The 13,489-nt window shown below is 39.6% G+C and overlaps 1 protein-coding gene across 3 annotated transcripts in view; it reads right to left on the bottom strand.

The window, feature by feature from the left end:
• Positions 1-13,489, bottom strand: part of RABGAP1 (RAB GTPase activating protein 1) — a 153,264-nt gene that overhangs the window by 27,288 nt on the left and 112,487 nt on the right. For 2 of the 3 annotated variants that reach the window (XM_052649497.1, XM_052649495.1), the window contains exons 14-19: positions 12,083-12,196; positions 8,159-8,233; positions 4,927-5,052; positions 3,904-4,047; positions 2,332-2,373; positions 1,965-2,093 (exon numbers count right to left, since the gene is read on the bottom strand). In XM_052649497.1, the coding sequence (XP_052505457.1) occupies positions 1,965-2,093; positions 2,332-2,373; positions 3,904-4,047; positions 4,927-5,052; positions 8,159-8,233; positions 12,083-12,196 (630 nt within the window). The remainder of the gene's footprint in view (positions 1-1,964; positions 2,094-2,331; positions 2,374-3,903; positions 4,048-4,926; positions 5,053-8,158; positions 8,234-12,082; positions 12,197-13,489) is intronic. The other variant, XM_052649496.1, reaches the window with a different exon arrangement.

Raw genomic sequence — 13,489 nt, 5'->3', positions numbered from 1 at the left:
GAAAGCATAGGGGGAAAAGCAGCAGCAGCTGAAACTAGCCTGTCGGAGGGGAGATGGTGCCAGGTCTTGCAGGCCAACGCAAGGACGCTTGAGTTTTATTCTGAGATAAGAAGCCGTTAGAGTTTTAAGCATGTGAGAGATGAGATCAAGAAGAGTCTGGGAGGAAACCACTGTGGTAGCAGGAGGACCCAGGAAACTACTGGAAAATTCCAGAGGAGAAGGGAAGAGATGATTAGACTAGGGCACGGGTAATGAAGGGGTTGAGAAGTGATCAGATTCAGGATGTAGTCTGATGGCAGGGCTTGGATGTGGAGGACGAAGATGTGAAGTGTGAGAAAGAGAGTAAGAGGGGACGGTATCACGTTTTCATGCCTGAGCAACCAGGTCCCACAAACAGGAGACAGGGACACTGAGAAAGGAGCAGCTTTTGGAGGGGAGGGGAAGAAATCATAAGCAAATAAGAGGCAGCACCTTCCCGTATGGCTAAACCAGGTAGAAAGAGTAGCTCTAAGAAGTTTAGAGCTCACGTGGCTCTGCCCTTTCCACAAAGCCATCATCAGTGTTACTGAAAAGAGTTTATCTGCTGAAAATCCAAGAAGGGAATAGTCATAGCAGTAGCCATTGTTTCTTAAACCCTTACTCGTTACCTGGCATTAAGGTAAACACTGTACACATACTGCAGTTAATCCTCACACGTAAAAACACTTAATCACATGGCACTTAATCACTTAGGCACATGGTAAAATACCATTAAATGTTAGCCATGATATTTGTTAAGTATGTAGCATTTAAATTTAATGATAACCTTAACGGCTGATTTCCGGAAGTTCTATTTCCCTTTTTTGTTGTTCAAATCCCCCATTCACTTTTACATCAGGATTCCTACCATTTCTTAGTCTAACAGGTAGTTTTACGTATTCTTGCTTTTACAAACAGGCCATAGTCCTAGCTTAATGCAGAGACTCAGTTTCAGCTGTCTCCGGAAGGTCGCAAATCATGTCATAACTTCATGAGCATTAAAATCCTAACACACAGTTTGGTCCCATATTCCCTTGGGATGCTCTTTTATTATCACACACAGGAGCTTTGAGCTACTTTGTTTCAGGCACCTGGACATTTCTCCTCCTTCTTTCAAGTTCATCCAGGTATTTAAACATTACTTGGGTCATACTTTATTTGGCATCTCCAAATGTTTAAAGAAGGGTAGCCTGAACTAGTTCAGTATGACATATAACCAGAACCAGAAGTCCAATAATACCTTACAGATGAGGAAATGGTGCCTTAAATAGGTCTGTGCTCTATGCAGTAGACAGTGAAGCTTCTCTCCTGACACAGAGGTCACAGTTTTACCCTCTAGAGTCACACCAAATAAACGTGACAGTCAGCCTTTTATGCACCCTATAAGCATCTCAATACAGCTATTTATTCTGTCTCCCATTTGCCTCCACCCTTCACATTCCAAACTAAACTCCCTCAATTATTTTTTCTTCTTTAAAAACAAAACTTTCATAACATGAACACAAGGAGATTCTTTTTTTTCAAACCTTAAAATAATACAAATCATAAATGCTCCACTGAAAGTGATAAAACAGTGAATGGATTTCCTTTATGTATTATTATTTTCATTTTAGGGAATTTATGATCACAACAACAAAACCTGAAAGTTAAAGGACGACACAATAAAAATCATAAAACCTGAGTTCTGCCACTAACTAGCTATACAAAATTAGGGGGCTTTGTGTTTTGGTTTGTCTTCAAAATTGGAATAATAATCCTCTTCCTAGAGTTCAAAATGGGGAAAGAAATGAGATTAATTCCTAGGCTGTAATATATATGAAACGATTTAGAAAATTATACAATACAAAGGAAAACATTATTATTAATGTATTATACATGTGGATAGTTTTATCAGGAAGAGCAAGACACTAACAAAAGAATCTACGTTAATGCAAAAATGATTTTACCTTCATGTTGCAAGCTAGTTCCATTAGTTTTTTTGCATTTTCTTCTGAGCGGTATCTCTTAGGGAGCTGAACCCTGAAGAATTTCAGGGCACCTTCAAAGTCTGTCAGCAGCAAGTCATCTTTGGAAGTCTTGAAGAAAGAAGAAAACACAACCATGTACAGGAAAAAAGCTTTTTTTGCTATAAAGATGCTCCAGAAGCATTTCATAATCCCAGCACCTTTATAATCCCCAGAAGATAACTTTGTAGCCTTGGCTAGAGCGACCTGCACGTGTCCACTGTCAGGGACAGTGCTAGAGCACAGCGGCTGCTTAGAATGAGATTAGAAACGGCAGATAACCCAGCTTACAAACCAGTGTGCACTGTACCTTTAATAACCCAAGGGCGACGTTAAATATAACACTTATCCCCTAAAAGAGAAAATACAGAAAACATTTTCAGTGTTTAGAACTGGACTATTAAGCTATCTGTCTTCAGAATAGCCAGCAATTTTAGAGAGATTGTAAAAACTTGAATAAAGAAATGGAGTATCTTGAAAATATTTTGGAAAATAAAAATTACAGGGCCACCACTGAAAAACTACTTAAGGTAGACCCAGTTTCCCATGAGAGAACGGCTTTTCTACAGCTATTTTCACAGTTCAAGAATGCTTTCCAAAGTATACTATGCTTCCAAACTAAAAGATTAGTCATAAAAATTGTGATCCCTCATGAAATAATGCCTGGTGTCTCTTCCACTGCCCACTCGAAGGACAACAATCACCCTGTCCATGAGTCCTATGTCCCAGAAATGATTGCTCAGGGTTCTCTCCAACCTGCCTTTCTTCATTTAATCATTCTAGGAGTGGTGGGGCAAAGGACAGCTGAGGGGAGGCACCAGCATCTGCTGACCAAGTTAAACTTTAAACGTTTCTGGGCCTCAATTTCTATAATAGTCTCCCAATAGTTTTCTGAGCTAATTAGCTGAGAAAGTTTAAGTTACTTAGCCTGTCACCAGACCCACAGTAATTACTTAATAGTTATCTATAATAGTGAAAAACTAGATAAAGGTTTGCGATTAGGAATTGGTTACATAAATTATGATCTATCCAAAGAATGGAATATCTGACAGTAAGTAAGAATAATGGTGTATTTCTGGAATGCTGTTTCTTATGTTTCAAGCTAGACAGAGATACAGATTTTTTAATGGATTTTTGTATGTTTTAAATATGGGATAATTAAAAAGGAGGATGGTACAGATGTATGTGTCTGTAGATATTCAAGTATGAGATAAAAATAGTTACTGAATAGCATATAAGCATAGTCACATTTTATATGCATATAAAGTCATAATATACATAATATACCATATGAAAAAACTGTTCCACACAGAACTTACACATACACATATATGAAAACACACAAAAAAAGGCTGAAAGAATATACATCAAAAGGTTAAAAGTAGTTTTCCTTTAGACTGGGATCAGAAGTATTTTCACATCATTTTGCTTATGCTTTCTATAACAAACATGTATTGTTTTTGAAATTAGCTTTTTCTTCTTAGGCACACCCTCCAAAACAGAAAACTAAGCTGTGGCAAAGATTGTTATTTACTATAATATCTATTTTCTTTTACTAATAGACTCTCAAGTTTAAGAAAATTGCTAGGCAGCTTAAAAAAAAATTATCCTTAGCAGCTAGGGATATATGGTCATGTACCTAAGTTCTGGCCAACAAGAGGTTAAATGGGAATGCAGGTGGAAATTCCAGGAAGTGTCCTTTAAAAGAGGGGGTACACCTCCTCCGAACCCCTAAACTTCCTAGCTTAAACAAAGAGATAGTGTTTGGAGCACTCATTAGCCATACGGAACAGAGCTGCACTCTGAGCAAGGCAGTTACTGCCTGTGACACAGGAGAGACACTACAAACAAAAGCCTAAGTGTGGTGGCCTCTGATACGCACCTCACATAAAAGCAGGTCGATGATATGGAAGACCATGTAGAGAGGGAATTTCGCAGTGAAGAGCGTAAGAAACCACTGGGAGGCATACATGTGCGCTTCAAGGCTTATGTCCAGGAAGTGGTTGTACAGGTCAGGGATGTATTCCTGAAATAGCAAACTGATTAGCTTTAGGCACATATGCAACTGTTTAGCTCATAAATCTGCCAACAATAGGTCAAAAACATCATATATTTGTGTTTTTATAAAAACTGAAAAAGCGCTCAGAAGAACACTTAACATCTGGTATGAAACTGGCACTGGGCTTCCGTTTTCAGTTCACAAAGTAGCTCTGAAGAGGAATCCCCACATGGGGACAAATATCTGAAAGGACAGTTTTTCTAAGTTATGAAATGTTTGGGAAAGTTTGTTTCACTTTTGTTAGGAGATTCCCAATCAGTCAGCTTCAGAGCCTTGGTAAGTATTTCTTGACTGAGTTTGCTGTGTTAAAATAAAGGCTCCTACACTCATCTGATCTTCTGGGTGTTTATGAGACTGAAAACCTGGCTCATACCCATCAGGCTGCTACTGCTACTGCTAAGTCGCTTCAGTCATGTCCGACTCTGTGCAACCCCAGAGACAGCAGCCCACCAGGCTCCCCCGTCCCTGGGATTCTCCAGGCAAGAACACTGGAGTGGGTTGCCATTTCCTTCTCTAATGCATGAAAGTGAAAAGTGAAGGTGAAGTCTCTCAGTCGTGTCTGACTCCTAACAACCCCATGGACTGCAGCCCACCAGGCTCGTCCGTCCATGTGATTTGCCAGGCAAGAGTAGTGGAGTCGGGTGCCATTGCCTTCTCTGACCCATCAGGTTAACACCTTATTAATCTTGGCATCATTATTACATGGAGAGAAATGAAAAACATTAAACCTGTCCTTGATCCTGGATGGCTAAGGAATCACCACTGCTCCTTGGCACCATTTCTTCAATCCTGTTCTTCCCAGTCCTGCACCCTTATTGGCAAATGCAAGCTGGATTCTCTTTTTACCTGCATGAGGCGCTCCAACTGGTAAAATTTGCAATGCAAATCTTCAAAGTTTTGTTTGAAAAGTTCCCTGAGACCATAGTCAAACATGATCTTGACTAGAACACTGAACGCTTGTTCCTCAGGCATCTGTAACAGGGCAAGAGGGAAGGGGTGGGAGGATCAAAAACACATACAGGAGTTTTCTCAGTGTGTAAGATTCATCCCTATACTCTCTTATGTGAATACTAGGAAATTTAGTGGTATGCAGTAACTCAGATCTCAGTTGTGTTGTGTTTTATAACATTCATTCTTTCAACCAGGAAATATTTAATAATGCCTACTCTATGTCTGACACTGTTGCTGTCCTTGAGGAGCCTTGCATACAATAACTAAATAACTAAATCTCCTACAATAACTAAAATGAGTTAGAAAGATCCGTGGGAACACAAGAACAAAAAAGACTGAGTATTCCAGAGGGAGCTAGGAACAGGCTTTAGAGGGAGGACAGGATTCGAACTGAGTTAAGAACAGGCCTACTACACTTGAGTATATGTTTTACCTTCCCCAAATCACGAGACCTTTGTTAAATCATTTTACTTCCTTAACTGTTAATTCATTTCAGTAAAAATGTTCTTCTTTCTCATTGTTGCTAAAAACATGGCTAGTTACAGAAAAATCTTATGTATTCTGATGTTTGGAGTAATGCTTCAGGTATTCTAGTAATGCTTGCAGTAACACTTAAAATACTACAAAAAGCCTCCCTCACTTCACTTCTATTTACAGATGCTACTCACTTATATATCTTCCGTAACTTTACAGAAAAATATCTTCTTGAGGACCTGGCAAATGTCTAGTTTTCAAAATATAAAAAGAACACTGGAAATACTTAAGGCATGATGTGACCATAGCAAGCTTTTCAAATGTCAGGAAGGTGAATGGGTTTCTGTTGAACACGATGACGACGGTGGGCTGAGCAAAGAAACTGGGAATAAAGCAAAGCTAAAGAGCAAATCAGACTAAGTAATGAAATGAGAAAAGGACAGCAAATCATTGCTGGAAAGGTAAGGGCTTCGGGGGCAAAGGACCAGACCTTTGAGGTCTTTATCATCAAGACAACTTCACGCTTCACTCGCTGAGGGAGACATGGCCTGCCTAGAGTGGCATTTCTGATGTTACGCAGCACATCTGCCCCTGCCCTGAATCAAACACTTATTTTAAACACAATGGCAAGCAGCATAGAGTTCAAACCAAGATACTGGGGATTTGATCGGGAAACTCATTTTAGAAGTGTTGTGATACTTAAATGGGGATAAATGTCCTTGCACTAAAGTTGAGAACAAAGACAAATCATATAGACTTGGTGAGACTCTGAGATATTAAAGTATGATGAAAACAACAAAACAAAAATTTAAAACTTGACCTCATGATGAAGTGTTAATCAGCCTGAAGGTGAGAATCATTTCACAATGCATAGTATATCAAATCATCACATTTTACACCTTATATACACAATTTTGTTAATTACATGTAAATAAGACTGGGGGAAAAAAACTTGACTTTTTCTTTATCAATGTCATAATAGCTTTGTCAAATTTTTGCATGCCTACCAATACCAATCAGCTAGGTTCATAGCAAGAAGATGTAAAGTGGTTTTGTTACACTTGTATTACAACCTACACAAAATGGATTAAACCTCTTCAACAACCTCCTCTCCTTAGAGAAACAAAATCTAGACTGTGGGGCCTGGGTCCACGGCCCTCCTTCAAATTGGTCTTGGCCTCTCTAGCTCCCTCCCCCACTCCCCATGGCTCCTGATGCTCCGGTCACACTGCCCTTCTTTTCAGTTCCTTCCAGATGCCAAGTTTTCCCCAGTGCAGGGCTTCCATACACTATCATATTCTCATTGCCGGGAATGCACTGCTCTCCACTCTAGTTCTCAAAATAGTTCTATTATTTTTGCAACAACGTTTAAAGAAAGTTAGATGATACAGAAAAGTACAAAAGAGAATGGATGCCCCTTCTCCTTTTTCAGGGTTCCTGTTAGAGGTTACCTTGCCAGAGAAGTCTGTAAATGAGGCTTACCTGTTGTTACCCTGCATCACACTTTTCACTGCACCGTCATAGAGCCACTGGATTAAGAATGACACACTTGCACTGCCTTTTTTGCCTACAACTAGCTCTGCATCCACAAGGACTGGGGCCATATTTACTTTATTCACTCCTGATCTCTACCTAGCACAGTTCAGACCGTGACAGGTGCTCAACAACTCCCCTACCATCACCTGTGGGGTGTTTTTGCCAAGCATTTTAACTTGAATCATGAAGAAATGATCAGACAAATCAAGAATTTGGGATGTCTTACAAGGCAATTTGCTTGAATTTTCCAAATTGTCAATGGCATGGGACACACAAAAAGGCAAAGAGAACAGTTTAGATTACAAAAATAAAAAGCAATGACAATCAAATGCGATGTTTGAATCTTTACTGATCTGGGTTAGGAAAAAGAGAGCTGAAAGGACTTCCCTGAGTGAAAAGGGAAAACTGAATGTGGGCTGTGGGTGAGACATTACTGGCTTTGTTAGACTTGCCTGTGATATTCTAGTTAGGGCCTCAGGAGGTACATACATAAGTATTTAGGAGTGGACTATTCTGATATTTACTACTTATATTATCCAGAAGTGACTTCAAAGAATTTTCATAAAAATATAAAACACCTGTGTTGTGTGTGAAAAAAGAAGGAAAAGAGATGCAGAGAAGGCAGTGTGGAAGAATAATGAATTGATAAATTAAGTCAAGTGTATACAGGTGTTCACCTTAACAATTTTTCAATTCTGTTGTGGATTTAAAGAAACACTAAGAAGGGGGAGGATAAAGGTCTTTGCTGAACGAATGAATAAAATGGCACGGAAGCAAGCCAACTTCGCCCTCCTAGCCCAATAGATAAATCTCAAAACAAAGACTGATGACAGCCACTACTTCAGAGAAGATAAAACGTCCCCAGAGGGTTTAACCAAGACTAAAGTCTATCCAATTATCCTAGCAATCAAAAAAGTTCTATCCTTGTACCAATTTTCAACACTGTCATTTATTTTTACCATGTTTCTCTCCCATGATGACATTATGTTAAGAAAAAGGTTTCCAGATATAGGAGTTAACACTCATGCACTGGAGTCTGCCCAAAGGTAATACAAAGCCATGATCAAGTCTGAGGCAGGACATGTGTTAAGAAATACACAGAGACCTAATTACTCACATGGAGAAGCAGAACAGCAGCGAGAAATGACTGGCCTTGGCAATAGCCAATCTCTTCATCATACACAGAATAAGCCTGGGGGAAAAAACCACAGGAGGTGTAAATGAATGTAGCCAGTCTTCAAAACAAAACAAAACACAAAACTTTATTTATTTGGCTGCACTGGGTCTTAGTTGCAACATGTGAGGTCTTTGAGTTGTTGTACAGGGGATCTAGTTCTCTGACCAGGCAGTGATCGAACCTAGGCCCCTTGCCTTGGGAGCTGGGAGTCTCAGCCAACAGACCACCCGGGAAGTCCCAAATGTAGTCATTCTTGAGTCACAGTCGCCCTATAGGAACTTGAACAGAACACAGGAACCTCAAAAGCGCTACCCCCACTCCACTGTGGCATTCTGATGGTCACTGAATGATACAAACATTTCTCTTCAATTCCAACTTTTCTTTACAATACATAAACCTGTCACGCCACTTCCTGTAGCCAGGGAGCAGAAAGGTTAAGCAAAAATTATTTTAGCACTAAAAAAAAGGTGTCATTCTGTCTGTCTTTGCTCACGCTTTTCTTTCTTCTCTGCCTGGAAAACGTGCTCTTCCTTAAGGTTTCAAACATATCCCATTTCCCCAGGATTCTCTCTCTCCTCGGTAGGTCTCTGGTACTTACTACAAATGTATGCGTATTACAGCACTAAACACACTGCATTTCAGAGGCCCCTCCTCTCTGCTAGACTACTACCTTCATGTGGGCAGGGGTGGTGCCCTACTCAACCTAGCAGCACATCAACACATACCAGGCACTCACCAAACACTGTCAGTGTTTATATGTGTAAACATGCCTTCATAAATGCAGCTGAAATTCAATATAATCTCATTATATCCCGCACTTTGTCAAAGTTTATCTGATGAGAGGGCCTACAGAACAAGAAACACCCATCTTTTCCAAAGACAAGATTCACAGAAAGATTTAGAAATGATCTTTTATAATTTAATAAGACAACTTTCTACCTGTCAAATCGGTAAAAGCTAACAAGTGTTAAAACCAGTTTCATTAAGGCAGTTAAAAACTAGCAATAACATATGCTAACACAGGTCTGTGGAAAGCTATTTGACAATACAGATGAAGGTACCAAACAACATTTGATTAGTCAAGAAAGAATAAAGGTTTCACAGTTAATAGTTGTGCTGGAACTCCACAACTGCTCATGTCCTGGTCTGGCTCTTAGGCCCACTACTTACATTCCTTATTTGTATGACGAGAAAAATCACAGTATTTATATAGTATTATTCTCAATCCCCTCAAGTAAAGTACTCAGTGTATGGCTTTATCAATTATGTCCTGGGATAAAAACGTATTGAATTTTCTATAGGTATAGAATGGAGGGGAGCATTCCTGAAGGAGCATACAGGCATGAAAGTACGTAACACATCTGGGAAATGTTTGGAATATAAGGTTCATGGAGGCAGTAAGGAAAGGAAATATGGGGAAGAAAAGGCATTTCATTAATTCTTCAACATTTAATGAGCACCTACTATAATATGGTAGGCACCATGCCAAGTGCTACAGATGCTAATATATGTAAGAAATGATTCTTGCCCTTGAGAATTTCACAGTTAAGTTGGGAAGTCTGACAAGCAAATCAACCAGAGTAGAGTGAGAAATTCAATATGATTGAAGCATAAAATATTCAGGGAATAAGCAAGGATATATTACAGAATGCCTTTAATACTAAGCTAATGGATTTAGGAACAGGAAATAAACTAAGGAATTTTGATTCCATTCTGTGGGTTTAACGGAGGCCACTAAAATGATCCTGTTCTAGGGTCAACACAGAGAAAATAATAAATAGGCTTGAACCCAAAGGCAGGGAGACTAATGCAAGGCAGCTTTTATGTAAGTGCCAGCAACATATGATAGCAGCCTGTACCAGGGCAGAAAATAGAGCGGGAAGTACTGCTACGAGACAACAAGCATATCAAACTGCACGTGGCCAAAGGAAGGAACCGAAAAATAAGTGAAAAATGACTGTATCTTCAGCAAGACAATGGCATCGGGGTAAAAGGACTGTTTTTAATTAAAAGAGATGTAACAACTAACCACAGTAGGAATATTGCTGGATCCTGATTCTAACTAAACTGTACAGACATTTAGGGAAATCTGATTATGGAACAGCAACTGGATGGTATTGCTTGTTAATGCCACAGGTGGATAATGATCTTATTTTTTTGATGTATGGTGAAGACTTTAGGGGAGAAGGCAATGGCAACCCACTCCAGTACTCTTGCCTGGGAAATCCCATGGATAGAGGGTAGGATGCGGTCCATGGGGTCGCTAAGAGTTGGACACAACTGAGCAACTTCACTTTCACTTTTCACTTTCATGCACTGGAGAAGGAAATGGCAACCCACTCCAGTGTTCTTGCCTGGAGAATCCCAGGGACAGGGGAGCCTGGTGGGCTGCTGCTTACTTTAGGACTGTGATGTTTGAAGTTTGCTTTAAAGCACTTTAGGGAAGATGAAGCAACTGTGGCAATATGTTGATAAATTCTGGGTAGGGATATATACAAACTCATTTACACTATTCAATTTTATAGATGTTTGAAAATTTTCATAATGAAGTATGTTTTTAAATGGACTGCATTATTATACCTTTTCTGATATACTTGACAGACTTCCACAAGGAGATCAAAAAGCAGCTGGAAATTCAGGCCTTGAGCTAATGTAGATTTGGAAACATCTAGGCAGTGCTGACAACTGAGGCTGCAGGGCGGAAGGAGTCACCCAGGGAGACAGTGGAGAGCCATAGTAACCAGTGTCTGAGCACCTAGAGGAAGGCCTCTGTTTTAGGAACTCACAAGAGAGAGAGAAAAGTCATGCGGGAGGCAATCAACGAAGTTGTTACAGAAGTGAGAGCTTAACCAGGAGGAGGAGAAATCAGGAGTAGATAGAGCTGTAATTAAGATCATCATGAGAAAGAAACCACAGCGTAGGGGGTCAGGAGTACGGGATCAGAGTCAGTGAGAAACAGGGCTTCTTTCTGGGACATTCTGCAGGAAGGTGAGGGATAGTTAGATTGTTTCCTTAAATGGGAAGCACAACTGAGAAGGGGTTAAAAAGGATGATGACAAGAGGATCACAATAGAAATGATGGCTCTAGTTCGATAAGTTCTTAGCGTCTTTATAGTTTAAAGCATCTAGTCGATCACTGCGGCTTCCCTGGTGGCTCAGACAGTAAAGTATCCTTCTGCGATGCAGGGGACCCGGGTTCAATCCTGGGTCAGGAAAATCCCCTGGAGAAGGGAATGGCTACCCAATGTAGTATTCTTGCCTGGAGAATTCCATGGACAGAAGAGCCTGGTGGGCTACAGTCCATGGGGTCGCAGAGTCAGACATGACTGAGTGGCTAACACTTCCAATTTATCATGGGAGAAATTGTCTTTTATTGCTAGTCTGTCCTAAAACTAGCTGTTGGTTTTGCCTTCTCAACCATAATATGCAAATTTCTTGAGGTACTTCCTATATAGTAGGTGCTACATGGGTACTTGCTTAGTTTCAGGGGGAATAGACCAAAGCTTAGTTCTGAGGACCAAGAAAATCAAATTCATCACTTACAATGTGAATACTAAAAAGGAGTTTGCAATGATGTAGGACTAAGAGGCTTGTAACATAAAACCAACTCGTGAGTCTAAATGTGGTATCAGGGAACTATTGACTGAAAGTCCTGATTAAAAGAAATCCTACCATTTTATTTTAAATTATTTCCTGTTCACCATGAATCTAAAATTGTGCTGTTACTTTTGATTTTACAAAAACTATTCTCTTTTTTTGCATTCTTGGACATAAAATACAAATTACATTTTGCAGTTATCTTTTGCATAATTCCAAAGAAACAGAATAACCACCTAAAACAGTCTTTTCTTGGGTATGAAATACCTTGCATATTTTATATAAGGAATCTTGTCCATCTCCTCCTGTGTCCTTAAAGTAGTCATGGGCTGGGAATGTCCGGTTAATATCACGAGTGATAGCACTGTCCTGGGGAGACTCCTGTGGAAACACCAGGAAGCAGAAGGTTCAGTAGTCAGTGATGGATGTACTTGTCCAGGCTAATACAACAAGGTCGTCTTCTAACTTAGCTGCTTTAAAATGCTGCAGGAACATACATACACGCATGCCTGCGTCTTCAGGGAAGGAAAAGCAAATATTAAGAGGGAAAAAAAGAAAGAAAGAAGAGACCGGTTTCACTCTATACACCTCAGGCATACTCCATCTCTGCTGCAAAGAAGTGCAGGCGATCACCTTTCTATTGTTAAGAAGGAAAATGTGTTTCAAAACGGATTTCCCATAGGAAAACACTCAAAAGAAAGAGGCAAAATGCTCCCGTTAGACAAACTAGGTACAAAAATTGCTGCTTTAATTGATCCTTTGGCACAAAACAAATGGGCCAGGTTCTCAAAGGGAAAACAGAAGTTCCTGGATTGGAATTTACCCAGGGGCAAATGGCATAAAAACTCACATAGCCGTCTACTCAGTGTGAAACTAGACTTATCAAACGCCAAGGGATTCAAATGGGCTACGGGAAAATATCCCTTGTTTTTTTTTAACCAATGGAGAAAAACTGTTTCCTCTTCTACAATGAGTAATTAAAACTAAATGAATGTCAGTAATGCACAAAATATGCCAAACACCTAGCTATTTCTAATAGCTTCCCTTTGTTAACCTTTATTTGCTCATGCGGTAAAGAATTGGAGCACAGAAACATGACGTTCTCTTTTAACAACGCATTGTCCTCATAGCTAAGACAACAGACTTGATTCTCCTCGGTGAGACTGCATTATATTCAGCACACCACCCAAGAGCCTGACACTCTTGTTTCCAGTGAAAAATTAGTAATTTTTTTTTTTGGTCTGGTAATTTCTCTAGCCTTTTAGGTAATCAGGTTCCCAGGGCCGTAAGTATTTAACAGTTGTGGAATCTAAAATAACTTTACATTAAAAAAATTATTTTACTATGTAAATTTGACATGTAACATCATGTAAATTTAAAGTGTAGAGCATGTTACTCTCCATGAGTTGCAGAGTCGACTGAGTGACACTTTCACTTTGATATATTTATACTATATTGTAAAATGATTGCCAGTATAGCAGTATCATATTATAGTTCAGTATTACTGCCTACATTCATACTGTGCATTAGATTTTTGGCTTATTTACTACTCATTACAAAGTTTGTATGCTTAAATACTAGTCTTATCCTTTCAACCTCCATCACTAGCGAGCTAACTTTAAGCCTATGCTCTTTCATAACCTGTAAACTATTTAAGCCTACAATGACACTGCC

The sequence above is a fragment of the Budorcas taxicolor genome, chromosome 11 (assembly GCF_023091745.1).
Source record: "Budorcas taxicolor isolate Tak-1 chromosome 11, Takin1.1, whole genome shotgun sequence".
Taxonomy (NCBI): Eukaryota; Metazoa; Chordata; class Mammalia; order Artiodactyla; family Bovidae; genus Budorcas; species Budorcas taxicolor.
The sequence above is the reverse complement of the archived record's forward strand: the minus strand, read 5'-3'. Positions and strand labels throughout refer to the sequence as shown.